We start from the raw sequence: 25352 nt of genomic DNA on the forward strand, positions 1-25352 counted from the left end.
TTGCACGTGTGTATTACCAAAAATTACAGGACTGATTTCACAACAAAGGGGTGCCTACATGCCTAACAACATTATTAGTTCCTTCTGTTCTTCTTTGGCGACTCCTCCTTATCCACAGCCAGTCTTCAGCCTGTAAGTGTGTTCAGATCTTGCCCATCTTAAAAAACAAACTTCCTGTACTAGAAATGTAGATTTTCATCCCCAGAACCTCTGGATCAAAAACTTTTGGATGAGATCTGGGATATGTCTTTTTATCAGCTTTCCAGGTTACTCTCTGTGCACTGAAATTTGATACTGACTTACAAAATAAAAGTAGCAGGACTGGGTCATTAAACACGATAGAGCTGATTAAATCCAGGGATTCTTCAAAGTTTGCTCTAGGTAATGGATGGCATCACCGACTGATGGACCTGAGTTTGAGTAAACTCTGGGAGTCTGTGATGGACAGGGAGGCCTGGCTGCGATTATGAGGTCGCAAAGAGCCGGACAGGACTGAGCGACTGAACTGAACTGAACCAATGGTGATAGTAATTGAGGTATGAAGGACAGTTGAAAGGATGAAGACTTCAGTTTGGATACAGTGTATTTGAGATATCTTGATGACATTAAGCACCAGGACAGGTAACAATTTAGAAACCATCAGTATATATTACTGTTAGTGGTTATGACTCTATGAATGAATGAGATCATCCCAGAGAATCACAGCACAAGAAAGATGGGTCAAGGATAGAATTCTGTGGGATACCAGTTTCAGGGGCACTCAGGTGAAGAAGTAATCATGGGGTTAAGAGTAGGTGTCCGATATTTTATGGAAGAAAAGTTTCATGGATTAAAATATTAAGGAGCAAAGATTCACCCATGTTATAGTAATTCTGACATCCAGTAAGAATTTTATTTAGCAGCATATTGAGATCATTGTGCCTTTGATGATCCCTAATGTGCCTAACCCTAACCCCTAACCCTAAGATAAGATTCTGTACAATTGTGGACGCAGAAACAGGTTTGGAATTGAATGATTAGTAAAGATATGGAGAGATAAAAATGTATACTACATCTAGAGGATGAACTGAAAAGAGAGATAGGGAGATACCTGGGGATGAATCATATGTTCAGAGACAATAATTAATATTATTCCAATATTATAAGATGGAGAATCATCATGGTGATAAAATCCACTGAAAGCAAACTTTTGTATTTATAGACCTATCCAGAATCCAATCATTTGCTTTCCTTTCATTATGACTGTACTAAATTAACCTGTTATAATCTATAAGAGTTATACCAAACTCTTAATAATCAAGGGAGAAACTCACTTTTGTTTTAGAGTGTGTTTCATAATTTTTAATTTACATATTCTCAACAAAAACTTATATTACTAATATGAATAAAGTAATTTTACCACTACACAATTTTTTACATCAAATATTCACAATAAACATTGAAAAAATAAGAAGAAAATATCTCTGCAAAAAGTCATATTTACCCAATTATAACATCATAAAAAATTTAAAATAATTTTATGTATTGAGTTGACCAAAAGATTCATTTGTGTTTTTTGATAACATCACACAGAAAAACCCAAACGAACTTTTTGGCCAACACAATATTATTACATCTATTCTTTAAAAAGCTTGCAATATATAGCAGAGTAGGGTCTACTCAACCCTATCACATTTTTAAACTGCTATTGAAACAAATCAAATTCAAATCAGTAGTCAATTGATCTGGTTTTATCTTTGAGGATAAATCTTGCCATTAAAAGAGGTTTATACACTATGTACCACCTTTAGTAACTTTATAATTTCTTGAATCCTATAATGTTTTATTTCTGAGGTTTTGATTTTGCACATCCTTTGATGGTAGAATATCTGATCTAGAGGCTTTTCTGAGTTAGAAAAAAATAACTCTGCTTTCCACAGTTTGAAGGCAATGGAGAAGGCCACTCCAGTATTCTTGCCTGGAAAATCCCATGGACGGTGGAACCTGGTAGGCTTCAGTCCATGGGGTTGCAAAGAGTTGGACACGACTGAGCGACTTCACTTTCTTTCAACAGTTACTAAAAGTTAGCAAATATCATAGCCTCCGACAATATTTGTTATAAAATCTCCTGTGTTCCAATGTATTTTATTGTACATGGTAATTATCATGGAACATGCAACAGATAACTTGCATTCAGGTTACTCAAAACCACTGCTTTAAAGAAGAAAAGGAATGAATTTGTTTCCGTAACGGTGTTTGTGTGTAAGTGTGTGCATATATATGAAAAGGATAAGGTAGGTTAAATTAATCACAACTCTAGGCCACACTCTCTGAACACCACCCCTCCATAGGCGCAGGAAATGGTCAAAAGTTATGCAAATTAAGGGATTTGTCTCAAATTAGATTAAAAATATGTTTTATCCTCAGGGGCCTATATCTTCATGCTGCTTCTTCTGACTCTTTACCCACAGCAGTCCTACATAAACAAATCTCTTTTCTTAGAAACAAATATTTTCAACTCTTGCTCTACTAAATCAGAAAGTCTCTGAGTAAGACATGGCATCAGTATTTTTGTCATCTTCTTTCTCTTCTGGAATAGTAATATCCATGATGAAATTTATGTATATTTTATGTAACTTATTTTAAAATTTCCCTCAGTAAACTTATCTGAATAGAACTATTCTTATCACATTGGTTATAGTTGTTTGTATTGCAGACTTTTAAACACCATATATAGATTTATTTAAAAAATTCATGTCAGTTATTTCCTTGATTGATCATTCTAGCCTGACTTGAATTGAAATAGTATATTCATCCAGTCACTGAGTCGTATTTATTGAGGGCCTGTCATATGTACACATTGATCCAGATTCTGGAAATTGAGCAGTGAACAAAACAAAGTCTTTGTCTTGAGGAAACATGCTGAACAGTGAAGGGGAGAGACAACTTGAGAGCATTTGTAACAATTTAGAAGTTTTTATTGATTGATGTTAATTTTACTAAAGAAAACCCATGTTCTCTTGCAGTTTCTAGGTCAATGTTATTGCTAGAAAGTGTAAAGTGCCCTCTTCTGAATAATGTAAATCTAAATCCAATAGTGTGATATAATTATGTATAGATTTTTCAGCTGAAGTGGCCTATAAAACTCTTCATAATTACAAATATAACATTTAATTTCTCTGTTTTTCTTTTCCTTTTCTTCCCCAAACTAATTGGATATATCTCTCTAAGTCTGAGCTGAGAGTTGTTGTAAGGGAATAAAATTGTAACTCAGTAAATAATAATATTTTGTAAGTTGGTTTTAAATAGTTTATTATATACTATAGCATTTAGTGAACCAACATAGCCTCAAGGTCTTAAAAATTGTTTACTGATAAATTATCTCATTTGGAATATGTACTTTCCAGTAAGACCTCCCAATTGAGAGGGAGGAGGAAAGATATCTTCCTTTTTATGTTTAATTCATTACACAATTAGAAACATGTTCATTAAATAAAATTTAGAAATTCAGAGGAAAATCTACATTTCATATGGAAGCCTGACACTTCTCCCATTAGGTAATGTCTGTCTATGATTTATTTCAGTAAAAATGATTCTATATTCATAATAAACCCAGATTTGAGATTAAAATCATATACTTTCACATGCAAAAAAAGTCTTTGATTCTTTTTTTTTTTTGTCTTTGATTCTTAAGTGAAAAAATGAAGGTCAAAAGTCAGAACATCGATGTCCTTTTAAGTGTATGAGGTTTAAGGATGAAAGACTGTCTTTTCATCTAGTGGAGAAAAACAGCAGGGGATCAAATAGGTCAGGACTAATTGGATCCCATTTTAATAGGTTAACTTTTTTATTGTGCATTTTCAAAAAACTGTCCAAAAAATCTTTAATTCCTTTCCTGAGAGAAGAATTCATGATATGGCTTAAAAAATTTCTTGATCAATAATGAATTCCAAAGAAATGAAAATAAAGTAACATGTAGATAAAAAGTTTTGCTGAAGCCATTACATATCAAGAAGACTTAAGAGACCATATTTAATTATAAGTTCCAATTAAATCTGCAAAAATATTGTGAGATCTGCTCATCTTGGTTTGTGTCTGTGCTTCATTAGATAAGCCTGGTTTCTTCATAGTTTTGTAAGTCAAATATAAAAGGTTTAAATGTAAAAATATGCATTTTGTGTCTTTTTCCTTAAACTCGACTCAGTCACAATGTATCCTGATGAAATTATGATGCCACATTCTTTATGACTGGATTATGAGAATGGGGAACCTATAGGTAGAAGAATGGAAAAACCAGCTTTTTCTCTCCCCCTACCAGTATGTGGGGGCTTCCCTGGTAGCTCAGCTGGTAAAGAATCCTTCCTGGATTGGGAAGATCTCCTGGAGAAGGGATAGGCTCCCCACTCCAGTGTTCATGGGCTTCCCTGGGGGCTCAGATGGTAAAGAATCCACCTGCAATGGGGAGACCTGGATTCCATCCCTGGGTTGGGAAGATCGCATGGAGGAGGACGTGGAAACCCCCTCCAGTATTCCTGCCTGGAGAATCCCCATGGACAGAGGAGCCTGGCAGGCTACAGTCCATGTGTTCGCAAAGAGTCCCACACGACCGGGCGACTGAGCGCAGCACAGCATCAACATGTTATTCAAAGGAAAGCACATCGGTGACCGCTGTTGTTTCTACTGTGGCTGCTTCTGCTGCTGCTGCTGCGAAGTCACTTCAGCCATGTCTGACTCTATGCGGCTGCCCCTAAAACATTTGTACTTTCTATGTGCAGTCATTCACTCCCCTCATCAATCATGTGAGACACTCTTATTAGATGACTTTCATATATGAGACACTAAAGCACAGAAATGTGAAGTAGCTAGCCAAGATTACATATCTAATCTGTGTCAAAGTCAAGATTTGAACCTAGGTACCCTGGCTCTAAAGCTCATGTTTCTAAGTAAGCTATACAGACCCATGTATTAATAAAACACTAACGTGAACTACATGGCAAAACCATAATATATTGAAATTAAATTATCACCTTTGTTGAATTTCTGATTGCAAAATTCTGGATAAATTTTGTCATTTTGGGGGATCCTGCTTGTTCAGACAATTCCGTTACAACACTGGGAATTAGGAATGAGGTCAGGGAACTGCCTAAGGAAATTAGAGTTGAGGAATAGAAAATGCAAAACCATTTAAAAGAAGCAGAAATCAGTTGAAGTATAGAGGTAGTCATTGGAGCAGAATATATTTTTCTAAGGGAAACATTTTTTTTGACTAGCATGTGTATGTGCAGAGTAAGGCTAGACCATTTGTAAAAGCTCCTATGGAGGAGGGGGGAGTTCTATACATGGAGTTTTAAGATTGTCATGTACTTCCTTGTGCCTTCTTGAATGGATGCTTTCTAATTACCTTATTTATTACTCAAGCACTAGATAGAAATAAATTGGATGCATGTGTTCATATTTTTAATATGTGATCAGATACTGAATGAGGAATATTTTTAATCTATGTTATAAAATATCTCTGGTTAAAAATAACATATGAGTCATCAGCCATGATGGTGTATATTCAGCATCTAAAAATCACGGTGCTTTTTAAATATTCTTTTGTGTCAGTTTGACTGAGTCATTCATACATAATTGAAAAGAAATTGCCTTTTTTTAATAGAATTCCATGTCAAAGCTGATAGTTACATGTGGCTTTGAAGTATCAAAATTCAACCTAGTAGTAATCATAGCAAAAATTATTTTTTCTTAGAAATTTAAGAATTCTTAAATATTCAGAAATGGCTAAGACAACAGAAATGTGTATGGAAGAAGACGTATTGTGAGCTTTGCATACTTTTATGATTCATACTGAGAGTTGTTAATAACAATGTAAGCAATTGGCTGATCACTTAGTGTTTATACCCCAACATTCCTTTTAGAATGTTTCTAGAAATACTGTTTTTAGATAGAGTTGTATAAATGCATAAAAACCAGAATAAGAGAAATGTTATTTCTTTTATTGACTCATTGGTATAAAAATTTTAATTCTGTGAAATGCCTTTATGTTATATTGAGCCCTTATGTGGCAGAAAGTATTAGAAATGTGAAATGTATATTGAGTTTAGTTGCTGTGTTAGTTATCCATTCCTATTTAGCTGCTATCCATCCCTCTATAAACAATTACACAGTTTTATAAAACTCAAAACCAGCTGACTTAAAACAACAATATTTGTTATCTTATGACTTCTGTGGGTAGGGATTTGGGGTGGTTTAGCAGGGTCCTCAGACTCAAGGTCTCTCATAAGTCTGCAATCAAAGCATCAGCCAGGGCTGCAGCCACCTCAGTCTCACATAGGGAAACAGTGGCTTCTGAGTTCACTTACATGAGCTCACAAGCTTTATGTCCTGGCTGCTTGTTGACATGAGACATTAGTTTCTTGCTACATGGACGTCCCCATAATGATACTTGTAAGGGGCAGCTTCCCCTAAGGGTTGAGAGAGAAAGACAGAGACACAGAGAGAGATCACAATTTTTGCAGCCTAATCTTAGAATCTTACATCTCATCACTTTTACTATGTTTCCAACAGATCCATATCATATTCAAGGGGAGACTAGTACACAAAGCTATGGAATTTAGGAGATGGGATCATTTAGATTCATTTTAGAGTCTCCCCCAATTTTCAAAGATATATTAAACAATATTGCAAAATAAGTGAGATGTATCCTTTCTCCCTTTCCCTTTTTGGTAATTATCTCCTTTATGGAATTCTCTCCCTGAGTGTTACCTCTGGTCTGAAATGATGCACCTCCTTCCCATGACTGATGAAAATTTGCTTTGAGCTATTATCCATCAGTAGGTACTTGTTGAAGTAATGTTTCATATGAAAGACATTTGGCAAATGCATCGTGGACAATGAAGAAGGATAAACTTCTTCCCATTGAGTTTGCACTTGAGATGTTTGAGATTGGATAGAATCTGTGGAAATGATTCACTTAGTGTCAGTGACTAATTCCAATAATGTGTCATCTTTCAATGCCCTAGAATAGAAAAATAGTTTATAATAGGAGAATATAAGTTGCTGGGGTCTGAAGGAGATTACTTTTTGGCAGAGTCCTTAAGAAAGCTTTGCTGCAACCATACAGGCAACTGTTAACTGCAAACTTCCTTCCATGACTTTGGGGTTTTTTGAATCAATATATTTTTGAGAATCCATGGAACATAGAGAGGTAGATAAATCTCTGCTAGGTGAGTTAGAATTTATATGGAAAGAAAACACATAGAGTGATAATATAGGACCTTGTACAGGAGACAGGGATCAAGACCATCCCCATGGAAAAGAAATATAGGGCATATATATATATATATATATAAATTCAGTGGATGCAATTTTTGAAAATTATATTTGGCATTTTTATTTTAGAGTACAAAAACAACCTAACAGACTCCTGGACTGGTCAAGAAAGTGTTTGTTCTGAATCTGTAGTGTCCTCATACATCCTGTGATTCAGGCCAGGCCTACTCTGGCTTGCATTTTTAATATCCCCTTTGGTAGGTTGAATAATGGCCCCCCGAGATGTCCACATCTTAATTCCCGGAACTTGAAAATATGTTACCTAACATGGTAAATGGGACTTTATAGATTATGTCTAAGGATCTTGAGATGGGAAGATTATTCTAAGTTACTTGGGTGGTTCACTGTTATCGTAAGAGCCCTTCTCAGAGGGAGGCCAGAGAGTTAGAGTCGGAAAAAGGAGACGTGAAGGTGCAACCAGAAATCAAACTGATGTTCTTTGAAGCTGGAGAATGGGACTATGAATCAAGGAACGTCAGTGTCCTCTAGAAGCTGGAAAAAACAAGAAAGTAGGTTCTTCTCTGAAGTCTCCAGAAGGAACACAACCCTGCCCCCACCTTGATTTTCAGGTTTCTGGTCTCGAAAACTGTAAGAAAATAAACTTGTTTGGTTTTAAGTCACCAAATTTGTAGTAACCTGTTAAAGCAGCAATAGAAAATTAATAAACATCTTACCCCTGGGCATTCTTTTTATCCACTTCCAGGCTAGTTTGCTTTATCCTTCTAGGTATCCTCTTGGATGCACTTCTTCCTGTGTAGCCGACAGCTAGTCTTAGAAATGAGAGTGTGTGCACACATGTGTGTGTGTGTGCGCATGCCTGCTTAGAGCTTAGGGAGCGAGAAACAAAGACAGGCTTTGGTGTCAAGCATCCTGAAAAACAAAGATACCGTACTGTACACACAAAAAGACAACACGTTTTGGTGAAGACATAGAGAAACTGGAGCCCTTGCACACTGTTGGTGGGAATGCGAAATAGTGTAGCCACTATGAAAAACAGGAGAGATTCCTCAAAACACTAAAGATGAGGTGCCATATGATCCAGAAATCTTATTTCTGGATATTTACCCACAAGTATTTAAATTGTAATCTCAAAAATATTTTCCACTGTGACACTATTCAGAGCAGCTGAGATGTGCAAAAGATCCCCATGGATGAATAGATAACGAAAATGTGATGTTTACACACAGAGACTTACACATAGACATGCACATAGAATATTATACAGGCTTAAAAGAGAAGGAAATCCTGCTAAATGCAAGAACATGAATAGACCTTGAGGATATGCTCAGTAAAATAAGCCAGTCCTAGAAGAACAAACTCTGCACAATTCCACGTGTATGAAATACCTAAAATAGTTCAAGTCATAGGAGAGATTAGTGGTTTTCAGGGGCTATGGAGATGAGGAAATGAGGAGTTGCCAACCAACAAGTATAAAATGTCCATTATACGAAATGAGTAAGTTCTAGAGATCCGTACAACATTGCGCCTGCAGTTAATAGTACTGCATTGTGCACTTAAAATTTTGTTAAGAGGATAGAACCCATTTTAAATGTGCTTAAGGTATGTAAAATTATATATATATATATATATATATATATTTTCCTTTCAATATGCTAATAATGCCCCCATTAAGAGAAGATGCTTTTCGATTCTGGCAGAACTTTTCTTTGCAGTGTTATTTAGCAAGACTTGGTGGAGCTCCTTGCTTGAGGATGTGGGGGTGCCTGTTACCATAGCACTGTTCTGGGCCTTTGGGCCAGCCTAAAATTGAGAAAGATTCCAGTTCTAATATTGGTTATATATAGCTGTTGCACTATGTATTCAGGATTCGCATTCCAGTTTTGGGGATGCTGGAGGCAAGGGATAAAGACTAATCTGCCATTAAAAAGTAACTGCAGGCAGTCCCTACTTTGCATGCCGCTACGTTAACTGAAGCCAGTGCATGCTGGAAACAGAAGAGCTGTCCTCTTGCTTCACACAGCGGCTGAACTGCCAGAGACAGAGCCATTGAAAACCAGGGCGTGGGTCTTATAGTCACCAGATTTGATTCACACTGTATCGAGCAAAGTGTCAGCTGTCTGCATTTTCTGCCTGGCTGGCTTTACTTAAGAGAAACAGTCAAATTTCTTTGCCACTGAGCTAATCTCAAGAGACTTAGAATCCTTTGCACTTTGGAGTTCTTGGCTGTGTGGCTCAGTTGAATTGCTCTCATTTACATCTAGGAGGAATGATAAATAAGGAAAAGTAAGTTCCAGAAATATTACAGAAAGGGGAGATAAAATATTCCAATTTTATGTGATTTATTGTGTCTTACAAATCAAAGCATATTTATTATAAACTTTGAAACTTGCTTTTGATTTTTTTTTTTTTTGGAACTTGTTCAGTTGAATAGAAGAAAAGACTATCTATAGAATGTATACTGACTAGAACATTTTGTCATTGCCTCTGAATCTCCAGGTTGGAAGACTCTTATACTATGCTATAATGCCAACTCATTTAGTAGCATAATATCAGTGCATTCATGCTCTGATTTCAGTCAGTTTCATTTCCTTTTCCTTTTATTTAATAGTATTTTTAAAATGTGATATTGATATTGTAAACATTGATTAGTATCGGAATCTTGTTAGCATCAATTGAAATAGGGCTGCCCATAAGAAAGATAGAAAAATTATATATCCTCTTGCTATTTCTGATTACCATTTTAGTCATCATTCTTTATTTCAAAAGCAAAAGAAACAGGAAATGAACGTAAAATTTACCTCTTGTGATTTAGAACTTAAGTTTTTCTCTTAGAAATAGCATTATGAGGAGAACTCATCTGCATACCCTTTAGATTCAAATTAGACTTCTTTCTGAAAATTTTGCAAGTCTTATTTTAGGCAATGCTACTTATTACTGCTTTATCTATTTTTCATCTCTCTCTCTTTCATGATTATTATTTCCAAAATTAACGTATTATCTATAAATACTTAATATTTAGCTGAAAATCCTGTGTCAGACTTTTCTGGAAGCATGAACTTAATTAATTTGAAAATGTTTCATCTGCATTCTCACCAGTTTTTCATCATTACCTTAAAAACTCTATGTGTTAATTGGCCTAATACATAAAATTCAGAGAGATATTGTTAGATATTTGTTAGAAATATCTGATGAAAATCAAAAGGATACATGTCTTTGAGATACTATAGTCAGATAATAGTTGAAAAAGAGTTATATTTTACTCTTCTCTAAAAAAGTCACCTCAGGATAATATTCAGGTTTTTTTTAACCCAGTAAAAGTTTTAAGCAGTTATTTACTGAGTTAAAAATAAAACATGATTTGTATAAAGGATAGGTAGGGTATTGTATTTTTTTTCTAGTTATTTACTTGTATTTGTATCAGATAGGAAAAGATGAAGCATCATATAATTGGAGGTTTAATTATAAATTAAGATCACAGAAATTGAGTCTTAACCAATGAAGGATAGTAAGATAAATTTTCACAAATTTTGTGTAGCTAGGATCAGAGCATTGATATCCTCTTTTAAATGTTGGATTCTTCCTCTCACTTGCTATAGTGCATTTCAAACAGACTTAATGCTGTCCACTGTGGTGTATTAACATGTGATGATGTCATACGACACGACACTGCAAGAGGAATAAATTGTGTGTACATTCATGAATTCTATTAAAAAAGTCATTCGCGCTCTGCTGCAGAAAGATTGCTTGAACTTTAGTAGAGAGAATAAAAATTATGCATTTTAAAAAAGATACCGGTGAAAAGTTTATAAGAACCGAAGCCATAGAAATGCGTAAAATTATAGGGATAGTTGAGGAGGTAGAACATGACACTTAGGATCTCTTGCCTTTCAGGGAAAATACATTCTAGAAATGTAATGGGGATTCATACCTAGAATTAATCTGGATCTGGATCTCATCTATATGCCTGGTAATGGTTATGTTTTAATGCATATCAATATGTAATGTGTCCATAGCCCATCTTTATTTTATACATATATAATCTAATCTATACCTGTGCATGCATAATAATAGCTACTTTTAATTGATAATTTACTATAAAGCTTATCAATATAACTTTCTATGAACTATTATAATTAATAACCCAAGGTCCTTCTAGGATAAAGTAGTAAGACATAAGTTGACTTATATGAGACATATAAAGCAATTTGCCCAAGATAACATAGCTAGTAAGTAGTAAAACTAGGCTTGAACTTGTTCTCTTGATCACTAAGATATTTCTACTTGCATGTCTGTTACATTTTGTAGGCATGAGGTAGAAATACAGGGCTGCTGGATGCTCAGCCAGGTTCTCTTGGGATGGTCCTCTGTTGTGTGAACAAAGATATCTGATCATCAGTTTTGTCCTCCAGAAGTTTAAATTTTGCAGTAAACTCAAAGATAACCAGCTTCTCAGTGGCTGGTATACACCAACGAAACCAATATATATCCAAAATGAAAATGGCCTAATATAGGATAATGCACATTTCAGAGTGGTCCCAAATACTACTGTCAGCCATTCAGCTCACCCTCTCCTTATAGGAGTTCGTGGGAGGTGAAATTCAACATAGATTTATTCCTTTAACATTTAGTGGTCATGCTTCACAATAATTATTGAAGATACACAAATGGCAAGTGCCTCACTGAGCTAATTTATCCCTCAAATGGCAAAGACAGATGAGGAGAATGACGATTGTAAAATGATTTGGTAGAGCTGTGAGTGAGTTAAGTACATGATGCTGTGGAAGTAGCCGCAGAACCATTAACCCAGCTCTCGGGGCCCAGGAAAGTCTCCTGAGAAGAGTGGTGCCTGGGTGGGGTTTCAAGGGGTAAGATTTATCCAGAGGAGGGAAGGATGGCTTTCTAGGGAGAAGGATCTGTGGTGTAGAAGCACAGAAGTAAGAAAACACTGGTCACAAAATGAAGCACAGGATTCATTATGATGGGGGTATATGGTTTCTTTTGAAGAGGTGGTAAAAAGTGAAATAGGAAAAGTAGTCTAGAACCATATAATGAAAAATCATGCATAAAGATACTTGGTACGTTTCTTTCTAAGAAGAAAAAGATCTTATTATTAAGGACTGAGTATAGGAGTTAACATACACATGTTTGCATTTGAAAGACATCATTCTGAAGTAGTGATTCTTAAACTTTACCCTGCATCAAAGCTCACTTGGAGGGCTAGACAAGCATTGAACACAGAGTTTCTGACTCAGCAGGACGAGAGTAAAGCCCAAGAAAATGCATTTCTAAAGTTTCCAGGTGACACTGATGCTCCTAGTTTCCAGGTCACATTGCAAGAAGCACTTCTCTGGAGAAGAGGCCATATTAATATAAGGATTAGAGTAGAAAAAACTCAAGAAAGACACTGTTTTGGAGAAAGCTAGGAATAGGGGGAACATTAGATGAGGCTTTGAGCTAAGGTAGTGAATGGAGTGGATAATGAAAGGAGGTAGCAGAATGAACTAAGTGGATACCCAGAAGGGAAAAATTGACTGGCATTGTTATTTGAATACCAGAGTGAGGGAATACTCTATTGACCTCCAGAAATCTTGATCGACTGCTTTTTGGAAATGCCAATAGAGATAAACACTGAGGGAAGAAGTTGGGTGGAGGCAGTTGGCCAGTGTAGTTAGAGGAGGAGAGGAGAGGGTATCTGATTTGGCTGTATTGAGTTTGAGATAACAAGGACCCATCAGTGTGGAAAAGTTGGCAAAAAAGAGCTGAGTCTGAGTCAAGATTTAGCTAAAGTTTCCCTTTATCACCTCAGCCATATGCAGGGGAATAGACAAGAAAGAAAAAAAGTAACACACACACACAGAGAAATGATAATGGAAAGTTCTTCCAAGAGGGCCCTCCGTAGAAAAGGCAGAACCTTAAAACTCTTCTGTACTTTCTTCAGAAAACCCTATTCCATGCAACATTGACACAATTAGGTTTTTAATATATGTAGAGTTCCTGTCCTGGTTTAAATTATTTGAGGAGGATACTTTGAATTTAGAAATATAAAGCAAAAATCTTTGGAATTTTACTTTTTTGCTAAATCCAATGGTGTTAACGCTCATATCTGTAGGTCAAACCAAGATGTTTTTTGTCCCATCAGAAAATATCCACCTCACTTCAGGAGAATTCTGCTTGCAATTTTATTCATTCCTTATACAAATATTAAATAAATACGTTTTCTGCTAAGTCTCTGTGTGGTGTGCCAAGATGTCCTCCATAGTTTTACCACACCTCCAGTTAGTCAAGAGAGCCTTATTGTTAAAAATCATTGCCTCTGAAGTTAGCCTGTCTAGATTTGAACACTTATTAGTTATGTAACCTTTGTCAAATCATTTAAAGTCTTGAAGATTGTTTCACCATCTTAAAAATGATGAAAATATTAACAGCTAAATGAGCTGGGATGCTTTAAATGAGACAGTAGAGCTCTCAACTGGCATCTGGTACAATAAGTGCTTAATAAATGTTAATTATTATGTTACCCAACCAAGATCTTAGGGCAGACTTACCTGGTATGCATGCAAAAATGAATACAATTCCAGCAACATGGAATACTCAGACTTACTGTCTCTCTATGAAATTTACCCCCATAACCCCTATGTGTTGTAAATTTAGCACCTTATTTCCCTGAATTCTTCCTCATGTTGTTCTTCAGATTGATATACTGAAAGATCCTTGAAGTCAGGGAGGATGTCATAGTCTCTGGATTCCATCCATCAGATTCAATGTGGTGCCTTATGCTTATTTTGTGTGTGATATGTTGTTGACTAAGTTGTCATCCTTCTGATGGCCAACTAGACTCTGGACTCTGAGAGCTGTGCCTTTGACTTATTCAACACCATGCTGTCTGTGTCCACCCCAGTGCCTCAGTCATTCTCATTTTAACGAATTAATTCTGTGGCTCAGAGAACATTCATATTTGTGCCAGACTATGTTCAAAGTAAAAATGTAGCTATTTTCCTCTATTAAAAATTTTAAAGAACTACTAAATAGGACTCTCTCTGGCCTCCTTAAGAAAGACGATTTATGAAATTGGTTGTGTGTTTCTTGCATCTTCTCTGCCTCCCAGGAAATTTACCCTGTAAAGTTGCCAAGGAAACACTAACAGCTTAAGTCTGGTAAAAGAGGAAAGATGCCTCATTAATAAACTCAGACTCATTATTTGGATGCTTGCCTCAAGGAGCTGGTGTTCTGTGATGAAAGATTGTTTCCATTAAGCCTTATGTAAAACACTGAATGATTTTTTTAAGGAAATTTTGTTTTCTGACTTTTACTCATGCCCAGTACTATGTACCTACACTCTGAAATGTTACCTAAAAATGAGCATTTCTTATTTTTACGTTAATGTATTTGAACTGTTTATTAATGTTCAGCACATATGTTATATAAAGTTTTCAACCATTGATTTATTTATTGTACAATGATTAGGGTATCAGGTCTTTAATTGAAATATTGGCAGTATTTCACCAGAAGATGAATTTAATGTTTCAGTTCAGTTGAGTGCTTAGTCATGTCTGACTCTCATTTTCTATTAAATCATTTTGTATATTTTCCTTCTTTGAACTAGAAACTATGGATATAGAGAAATGTATTGCCTCAAGATAATATAGAGTTGAGTGTCTTTTTTGAAGGAGGATATCTCTTTAGTGATGTATAATGGGGAAAAAAAATGCATACTGTGCTTGAAGTTACAACACCCAGGATTTCAAAGCTTCTTCGGAGCATTTACCAGACGTGTGCTCTTACACAAGTCATTCATTAATTTGTTCATTCAGGCATACTAAAAATACTTGGTATGCAGACACTATTGCCTTGAGCTATGCTTTCAAAGTGATACATTTATAGAACAATGAGAAATACTTCAATTACATCCTCTGAGACTTGCCTTTTTTAAGTATAAATTATATTACCTGATTTATTCATTCAGTCATTCATCTACAAAGTACTTCTTGAGCTCCCACCATATGGCAAACTGCTCTAGAGGCTGGTGAGTGGTGATCATCCCTTGCTGAACTCCAGACAACTCTGTTCTTTCACCAAACCCCTTTGGGCTTGGAATGTTTACAACTTCCTGCCAGTCTCCATGCTTCACCATTGCACTGGATCCATTCAACCATCCATATCTCTGTAAAATACCCTCGGATTAAGCATCTTGTTTTCGAGTTTGCCTGTTGCTTTTGGGTGGCACCTTCACTGATTCAGACAGTCGATTGTATTTGGGTTGTTTTTCAAACAGCGGTGGAGCCAGTGTGGCTGGCTCGCATGAGAGAGAGGGATGATGGTAAAAGACAAGATCAGTGAACAGCCAAAACCAGATCATCACAGGGCCTGCATGACATAGTAGTGAGTTTGTATTTTATTCTAAGATTAATGGGAAACCATGGAGGGGTTTGGATCATGGGAGTGATCTAACCTAACCTTCATTTTAAATGGATAGTTCTGACTGCAGCGTGGAGAATATATGGGGAAAGAGGAGACAAGGACACATGAAGGGACGACAGTTAGGAAGATAATTCTTTAGCCCAAGGGAGGATATTGTTGATATGATCCAAGGGATTAGGATGGTAGCAACATAGGTGGCTGGGCTTCCTCGGAGGCTCAGTGATTCTTTAGAATCTGCCTGCAGTGCAGAAGATGCGGGTTCAATACCTTGTTTGGAGAGATCCCTTGGAGAAGGAAATGGCAAGCCACTGCAGTATTCTTGCCTGGAGAGAATCCCATGAAGAGAGGAACCTGGCGGCTACAGTCCATGGGGTTGCAAAGAGTCAGACGTGACTTAGAGATTTAATAGCAACAGCAATGTAGATAATAAGAAATAGTCTGCTCCTAGCCATATTTTAAACATAGAATTGGCAGGATTTGCTGATGGATTTGGACCTGAGAAATTTGATAAATGGTGATGTCAAGATGGACAGTACTGGGACAGAAACCTACTTTGAGGGAGGAGTTGAGGTGAAAACCAAGTTTGATTTTGCAGTGTTAAGTGTTAGATGACTGTAATACCCCAAGTGGAAATTGGAGTAGGCAGTGTAAATCTCTGAGGATAAAAGCCATGGTACTAAATAAACTGAGGAAAAAAAAAAAGTATTTCAAGAAGGATGGAGTGGTTAACTGTGTCAAATGTGGCTTAGAGATAAAGAAAAATGATGATGGAACACTGCCCATTGATTCAGCCAATTAGATGTCATTAGTAACCTTGGTAAGAGGGGTAGCAATGATGTAGTGGGGATAGAAGCCTGCGTTGAGAGAAAATGGAACATGAGGGACATTTGGGGGGTTTTTCCATGAAAGAGATGAGAGAAATGCTGAATTTTGATATTTTGAATATATGAATTGTGTAAACTTCTCTACAAACATAAGATACCTCATCATATTTTTTAAGACCTTGAAACAAATTTTATGTAGTCATTATATTGAGTATATAATCATTCAATAAATATGGTTGATGTTTTACTATTTTATATTGATTTTACTGTACTAATACATTTTTCATAGATTGTTTTGTGCACAAAAATGTACTCTATATTGAAATATGGTCACTTTCCTCTAAAGAATTTCTAAAATTATTACAAGTTAAAAATATACATAAATCAAATTTTAACATACTCATAGCTGGTAACAATATTATATTGCTTTAAGTATTTTCATATTATATAAAGTAACTGGAAGAATAATACTTGAATACTTGATATTAACTTTAAATGTAGCTATTAGGTTCTAAGATGTTCTGAATTTAATGACATGTGCAATGTTAAATTCAGTTGACTGTTTAGAGCTTTATTTTCTTCATTTTAGCATATTTTATACCCAGATTACCTTATCATCTTCTTCTTTACCATAATTGGCTGATCCTACTCTTCAGGGATAAAATAAGGATCCATCAATGGCCCTGTACTCCCAAAGTACTCCTTTTTCCCATCTCCACACAGAAGAAGCAGGATTTTCAACATCTGAACTTAATGATTTGCATGAAAAACCACATGATGAATCCCTACAGCTCAATCATTCGAATTACGTGTCAAAGGGAAAAAAATATATCAGTTTTTCGATCATGGGAAGGGGGTGCAGATAGGCAACCAGGAGCATCAGTGCGGCACCAAGTGGGGTTTATTTTAAACCTTCCCTCAAAGGGCTGCCCTCAAATCTCCTGTGCTCAGAGCTATGACACTGACTGACTGCGCCATCCCACTAGCAGTTCAGCCTTCCCGAGATTTCTGATTCATGGATCAGCCTTGAATGACCAACCTTCCATCTCAGGAGCAGAGTTTTCCCGTGTAAAAGAGACTGACTCTCCGTAGCTTCTGTCAAAGACTGACTAATAACCTCACTCAGGTGTTTGACACCTTGGAGAAGGAAGTGAAACTTTCATCAGCTGGGTTTTCTTTTTAAGAAAGTTGACTACATAATTCATGCAGTTCATTAATCCTGGTTTACTGGGTTCTGTATAGGTGGTAACCATCCACATAAAAGAGGCTGTGTAATGCTGATGGTAAGCAGCAGGCCTTCCCCAAGAAGCACATGGCAGGTGCCAGGTTAGCTTCCCACATTTCTGTAGAGTTGACTGAGGAGACAGTAGGTCCAAAGGGACTGACAGACTATATTACATACACGGCATAAATGGAGTCACCTCTGTGTCAGCTTTCCGGATCCCCAGAAAGGCCAGGACTAGGGTGAGGCAAATAGGTACTTAGGGCACGGAGTTTAAAGAGCCATTCACTCTTAGGATTCTACAAGTGTCAGTTTGTTTTGCAGATGTCTAAGAATGGGCTATGCTATTTAAAAATGGCATATAACATTTAAGGGGTATCACTCTCAGGATCCTGTAAGGGCTGGATCAGCACCTGTATGACCTTCAAACTGAGTGTCTCCTTACGTTTTTCACCGTAGTCACATTGCTTGCATAAGTCCAGTCCTGGACCTGGACCCCAGGCCCACAGGACACACTTTTGGTTAAGCCAGATAACAGACAGTAAGAGCAGTGGGCTCTTCCGTTGAGGGGTAGCCCATTCCATCCTGAGCTTTAGCAATTCTATATCCTGTAGATGGATCTGGGGGGGCAAGGGAAAATTCCAAGCCTCACTGGTGCCAGGGAGGAGAATGAGAACCAGTTGTGTGGACGCTCTTCATGGCTTGCTTATGTTGTCATGTTCCTGGGAGGCCCAAAGGATGTTCCACCAAGACCTGCCAGCCAAAGGTTAGCCTTGCCCACATGGACCAGGTGGATATGTGCACACTCACCAGGATGCCAAGGTGAAGCTGTTCCCCTACTATTGGTGTTAAACACACAGGTTTGAAAATAAATAAGTAAATAAAAACAGGTTTGGAATCATACAAATATATTTTGTAACACCACTTTTTAATAGCTGTATGATATTGGTTAAGCTATATAAACCTTTTAACCTGGTAAGTGAGAAAAGAATAACTACTTTATAAGGTTGTTGTAGCTATTTTCTAAGACTGTTTATAATGTATACAAAGCATTTAAAGAATATCTGCATGTAGTAAATGTTCAGTAAGTAGTGATTATTTTATTAGCTATTAAATCTAAATTCCATAACCTAAAAAAAATCAAAGTTTGATTTGAATGTTTTAATCAAATAGCATTATTACAATAGCAAATTTTAAAACTATCTATAAAAATTAATGTTTTTACTTTCTAGTATCTCCCTTTTTGTTATGTATTTAAGAAGACATGTGAAAACAAGGTAGACACATTTGTCAAAGATTTAAGTTATATTTGGTAGACAAAATATTCAACAATCATCTAAAAGACTGACTCACTTTCAACTATTTTCAGAGTTTCTCAAGGGATTTGCTTATTTCACCTATTAATTTTACAACATAAATGCATTCACGCATACGTCTCTTGTTGTTCACACCTGAAAATTATTTTTGCGTCAAGTGATGGATAAGCCATGTTTAACTTGGGTTTTTGTGCAAGTAGGACACTGTCTCAACTTACACTCAGAGTAGAATATGAGCTCAAAAATTCTTTTTTAATTAAAAGAGTAAAAGTATACATCTGTATTCTCTTCAGAGCCATGAATTCATAATTTGCTTTAATTCAGCATGTTAAAAATCTTGAATAACAATGCCTTTTCCATGCATCTTCAGAATTCTCTTGTTGATTAATTTTTCTCAAGACCGTGAGAATTAGTAGCATTCTTAATAATATCCGCGTGTTTGGCTGATTCTCTGATCATAAATATTTAAATTTCTTTGCCTCTGTCTTTACGCCGATGCCTTTCTTTCATCTCTGATTTCTAGCTGCAACTGCATTTCCCCAGATTCCTCAAACCTGTGCCTTCAGCTAGATGCAAACAGATAAGGAGTGACCAGGTTCACAAGAAAGAAACATTTTAGCAAAAAGTGTGAATTGTTTATGTAACTCTAAACTTCTTTCTGCTACCTTTGAGCAGATTGTTTGTTTTCCTTTTTTTTATTTGGGAGGAGAGGGGGCTGGTTTAAAAATTAAAAGCTGCAAAGGTTAACATCCCGAGAGATTTTACTTAAAAACCTACAATTCTAGATTCTTTTGAAAAGATCTTGATTAGTAACCCTGGAACCAAAGCCATACAACTGATAAAAAAGACCTGCAGCTGTCCCTAAAACAGGGCACTTGCTTTCTAGTTTGCCACAGCATCACCCATTTCTTTATTTGTGATATCTTTGTCAATTGTAATCTTTGCTCAGGCATGATCTACTGTGGTTACCAATTTAAGATTAGAAATCAATCCTTGTGAAAGAATAGCTAATCTATCCAGATATGTTTAAATTTTCATCTTCTATATGTAGTAACTGGAGAAGGAAAAGGTCACCCGCTCCAGTATTCTTGCCTGGAAAAATCACATGGACAGAGGATTCTGGTGAGCTGTAGTCCGTGGGGTCGCAAAGAGTCAGGCACGACTTAGCAACTGAACATGTATAGTGATTGAATGAACTGTAGATAATTAGATTTTTTTGTAGTTTGAACATTTTCCATAGGTTCAAAATTCTTGCAAATAATGTGTTAAATTGCGATTTCATTTAATTTTCTTTATTCAGTTCCACCCTCACTTCAGCTTCTTAGAGAATGAAACATCTGCTTTCTAACCTAGGGCCATTTTCTTTGCATATTTCAAGAATAATTAATCTGTTTTTATTTTTTTCTATTTACAGATTGTATGGAAAATATCTAGATCTTTAGATAACAACAATTGGCATAGCTTTACCATAAGCAAAATTATCGAAAGACAAAACAAAAATGTAGTTGAGTACCCTCATTTTGTAGCTAAAAATATATTACACTGTGGGACTGGGAAATTCTCCATGCTGTTCAGTAGCATTTTACAATCAACACCTCTCCCCTTTTCAGGATATCGAATCCCTAACAGGAGGGCTGGCTGGTTCTAAGGGGGCTGATCCACCGGTAAGTTAGATTCTTCATTAAATTTAACTATTGACAAATTGAATTATGTACATACCAGATCATCAGGATTACTTGTATACAAGTAGTTATACAGGTAACTTTTGGGAATAGGTTCTTTACAAACTATATAGCTATTACAATAACTAATATAAAAATGTGAGCTTGCTTCATGGTGTCATTTGGTCTTTTAAAAAGTTTTAATAATTTGTAAAATTCATCCCTACATTGACTCTAAAAATATGGATGAAAGCTTCATTAGAATATATAAACACCTTACATCCTACTAATGGGCTATAACAGAAGTTAAAACATTTTGGAACTTGAGAGTTTACTGTTTCAAATAAGTGTATGATTTTGGTTGCAATATACTCTCTTGTTACTGAGAAAAAAGGTTTTTTTTTTCAGGCCATTTTTTTCACAGTGTTAATTCTTGATATCACTGTTTCTTTCCTACTTTACCCATGAAATACATGAAAATTTTAGAAGATTATTATTTTTAGACAATAATAAGAGATTGATAGTCTAATATTGGAACACTGTAGTCTTTTCTGTGATGTCTGATCTCAGAAAACATTCAGTAAAATAACATTCCTGTGATTTCACTCTTCAGGCACAATGATAAGTTTATGGCATTATCTCAAGTGATAAAATTCAGTGTATTTCAACAAATAGCCAAAGTATAATTTTTTTTTATCACTGCTTCTTTTTCACTTAGCTCTGTGAGGTTTAATATGAAACAAAATCTTGTGTTATCAATTTTCAGCTATACTTCATCTAGGCATCTATCTGAAGTCCATAATTACATTAAGACATCACTGAAGTGTTAAAACTAATTGTAGCTTTTTCTCTCCTGTCTTACTCTCATGTATCTCATGATGCTATCTAATCTTTATCAATTTGCTCCTAAAGTAGGCTAAACAACATATTTTAGTCCATTCCTGTCCTGTTAGTTTCATGGTCTGAATTTATGCAGAAAAAAAATGTATTGTCTTGAGATAGCTGCTTATATTTAGTCCCTGAATATATTACACTGAAGCATAAGAAAAGATGAAATGTAAGTCAGCCCAGCAAGTATATTATGACAGGATTTTTGGCCAGTCCTATATGCAAGTAGTATAGGTCACTGCTTATGTGATGTAATTTCACCCTGCTGTTTTGCATTATGTTTGTGCATAGCATTCCCCTTTTATTAGAAGAATAAGTCCATTCCCTTTAAAATACCTCCCTCACTGTTCACTGATTCCTGAAAGAATTCTGCAATTAGAGATAAGTTGGTTTTAAGAGGATTTGTCTCTTGTTCAAAACTAAGCAAAATACCTCTCTTCTACATGTAGCCATAAAACTCTTACCTGCTCTTTTCGTGTTAAAATAAGTTAATCACATCCTTTCAAGAAGGCCAATTTCAAACCATGGAAGATTGAGTCAGCATTAAAACCTTGTTATTAGAAGAAGCCCCTGTGGCAAAAAGGTCCCAGAAATGAAAGTTGATGACCTGAAGGCAAACTTAACCAACTTCATTTCTAAGAGCTAAAGTGAAGTGAATATGTGTCTGTGTTTTATACTACACATATGTTTGTCTTTTCTTTGGACATAATTTATAATATCATGAGGATAGAGGTTCTCTGTTGGCATATCCTACCATGAAGGTGTGTTTATTTTATAACGTTTTGTAGAGTGGAAATTCTTAACACAAATGTCAGAGTATTTGAGTGCTTAGACAATCTAGGGTTTTAACAGTATACATTTGTTTTTACTGTTGTTAAATAGCTATCCCCTTGTTAAAGAGATAGCCAAAGCATATTACCAAGAGCTATGTAATAAAACCACTTTTTAATATTCTATATAGCTTATAAAAGTAGTCCAGATATGAAGGTGAAACGGTAATAATGTCTACAGTTGCATCAGTCATTTAAGACTTTGAATCATCATACTGTTTTTGCCCCCAGATTAGAAAACTGAAAGTCAGATTAAATTATACATAAACTAAGTGCATTTGAAGTTTCATATTACTTTTTTCTTTCTTTAGGAAGGGTCTTTATAATAGATCTTCTAAATACTATTATTCATTATCCATTTCTAAAGTTATGTATTTTTAATAAATGTTTACAGTGTATTACTAAAGTCATTCTGTGTTGAAATTTTCATTGGTAAGAAATTCAAGGTCTTATAATTTTTGCTTATTGAACAGAGTAATATAAAATGTTGAATGAATGGTCTCTCATTGAATAGCATAGCTGTGGAGTAATATCTTTACCAGTGTAATAGAAATACCAGATCCATCTTTGAGTATGAGTGTATTTAAAGCTTGAAAAATTTTCTGTGAATAGATATAAATATGATTTCTGAAGATTAAAAAAGTGAATGTTACATTTTTTCAGATAGCAAGTGTATATAAAATTTTTTTCAAATTTGCAAATGTGTTTATACATTTGCATATCTGGTAAGAATAAATTTGTGTAACTCTAGGAATTCAGTTTGCATGATATTTTTAACTCTAAATGTTAAGGAGGTATTTTGAACATTCCAGTAGTCTTAGTTGTTATTCTATATAATGAAAGGAAGACTGGCTCATTCATTATTTTCAGGGGACAATTCAAGATGTTTTACAATGGTTTCCTTCTGAAAAGAATTTCGGGAAGTATGTTTTTAAATTCATAAACTGGAAACCCATTGTTGCTTCATATAGAACTTACAGAATTTTCTAAATCACACAATTATCTCAGACAAAATGTCTTCTATCATTGAGAAAAATATTGCCTGTTATGTTAACTTAAACTTATCTTTGAAAAATTGTATCAAAGATACTATATATTCTGCATATATTTTTTATTCACAAAAATTAGACTACAGATTAACCTCTAGTGTAAGCATATTGCGTATATTCACATATAAAAATAAGGAAACTTTTTAACAGTAAAAAATCTGCCTACAACATGGGAAAGCCACGTTTGATCCCTGGGTCGGGAAGATCCCCTGAAGAAGGGAATGACTGCCCACTCCAGTGTTCTTTGGGCTTCTGTTATAGCTCAGACAGTAAAGAATCTGCCTGCAATGCAGGAGACCCAAGTTTGATCCCTCGGTCAGGAAGATCCCCTGGAGAAGGAAATGGCAACCCACTCCAGTATTCTTGCCTGGAGATTTCCATGGAGAGAGGAGCCTGGCGGGCTACAGTCCATGGGGTCGCAAAGAGCCAGACGTGCTGCTGCTGCTGCTAAGTCGCTTCAGTTGTGTCCGACTCTGTGCGACCCCATAGACGGCAGCCCACCAGGCTCCTCTGTCCATGGGATTCTCCAGGCAAGAACACTGGAGTCGGTTGCCATTTCCTTCTCTCAGTCAGACATGACTGAGTGACACACCCATATAAAATAAAGGGAAGAAAAATAGATCATTAAAATGTCATTATTAAATTAAATAGTGCTTTTTATATACACCATTTCACCATAGTGTTTTAAATTGTAAATGTTAACATTATTAAAAGTGAAAAACTTGTGAAATGTTAGATGTCAGGGATGTCTCACATTATCAAGTCATCAGGCCATCAGGCCAGCTGATAGGAAGGCCAGGGTAAGGTCTAAACAACTCAGTCTCTGATGGCCAAGGGGATTTTGGGTGCTGAAAAGCAGGTACAAAGCATAAACAGTTCAACTGCTACACCAGCTGAACCTCGTATCTGGAGAGCTGTGGCTATGCAGGATCATGCGGAATCAGCAGTGTGACAGATCTGTGTCTTTTCTTGAGCCCATGAGACAATGATGCAGAGGTTTTGGCCAACCGTTGGCCCGGGAGCCAGGATTTGTCCCATACTGCTAGCTACGTCTAAGTCTGCAGGGGGGATTTAGTAGCTAAGCTTTGGCCACAAAAGTTAAGTTTGGTGATACAGACCTAAGCAGACTAATGTACACAATGAGAGGAGTTTCTCTTTGTCATTTGGTTTAAGAAATGTTCTTACTATTTATATGCTGATATAAACCAGCTATTCACTTTCTTATTATTTCTGATTATTTTTAAGAGTTAATATGGACAAAATCTAATAAGGAGTAATATGAGAGAAACCCTGGATGGACTATATGAAGCAAATTTCTGAGCACGTTGGTCAAATGTCAGGGTGTCCTGGTAGTTCAGAGCTGGGATCAGTGTTTGAATGAAGTCCACGTCCTTGCCTCACCCGGGACTTACAACAACAGTGCTCGTGGGGCTATTCAGTTCATCCCTTAGTTTCTTTCTATTCATTACCTTGGCGTAATAAGATCTATAAATTTGCTTCCGACACAACTTCAAGTTTTAATTTTTCTAAGCTTCTTTTAGTCAAATGCTACTGGTTCTCTTTACTTCTAGAGTATGGTGAATAAGCGACTACCCAGCTAATCTGTATCCTTAGGCTTGATATGCACACTGTCCTGAACATTCTCCAGCTGTATTAATTTTTTTTCCCGCTGAGGAACCAGAATTGTACATTCCATGTTTTTGTACTTTCTGTTCTCTTTTTAATGGTCTTCCTGATGGTTCTTAGCAATTTGAGTAAACACTCCACAGAACTTAAAACCAATTCATTTTCCTGAGGGTGCTATTTAGATCGGGTTATATGTTTTTCAAATTGTAAATAGCATAAAAATTTTAAAGTCTCCAAACTGATTTT

At 35.9% G+C, this 25352-nt stretch overlaps 1 protein-coding gene across 8 annotated transcripts in view; it reads left to right on the forward strand.

Annotated features, from left to right (window-relative positions):
• Positions 1 to 25352, forward strand: part of PPFIA2 (PTPRF interacting protein alpha 2) — a 481936-nt gene that overhangs the window by 71695 nt on the left and 384889 nt on the right. For all 8 annotated transcript variants that reach the window (XM_043446293.1, XM_043446294.1, XM_043446296.1 and 5 more), the window contains exon 3: positions 20663 to 20716. In XM_043446293.1, the coding sequence (XP_043302228.1) occupies positions 20663 to 20716 (54 nt within the window). The remainder of the gene's footprint in view (positions 1 to 20662; positions 20717 to 25352) is intronic.

Source organism: Cervus canadensis, chromosome 25, assembly GCF_019320065.1.
Source record: "Cervus canadensis isolate Bull #8, Minnesota chromosome 25, ASM1932006v1, whole genome shotgun sequence".
Taxonomy (NCBI): Eukaryota; Metazoa; Chordata; class Mammalia; order Artiodactyla; family Cervidae; genus Cervus; species Cervus canadensis.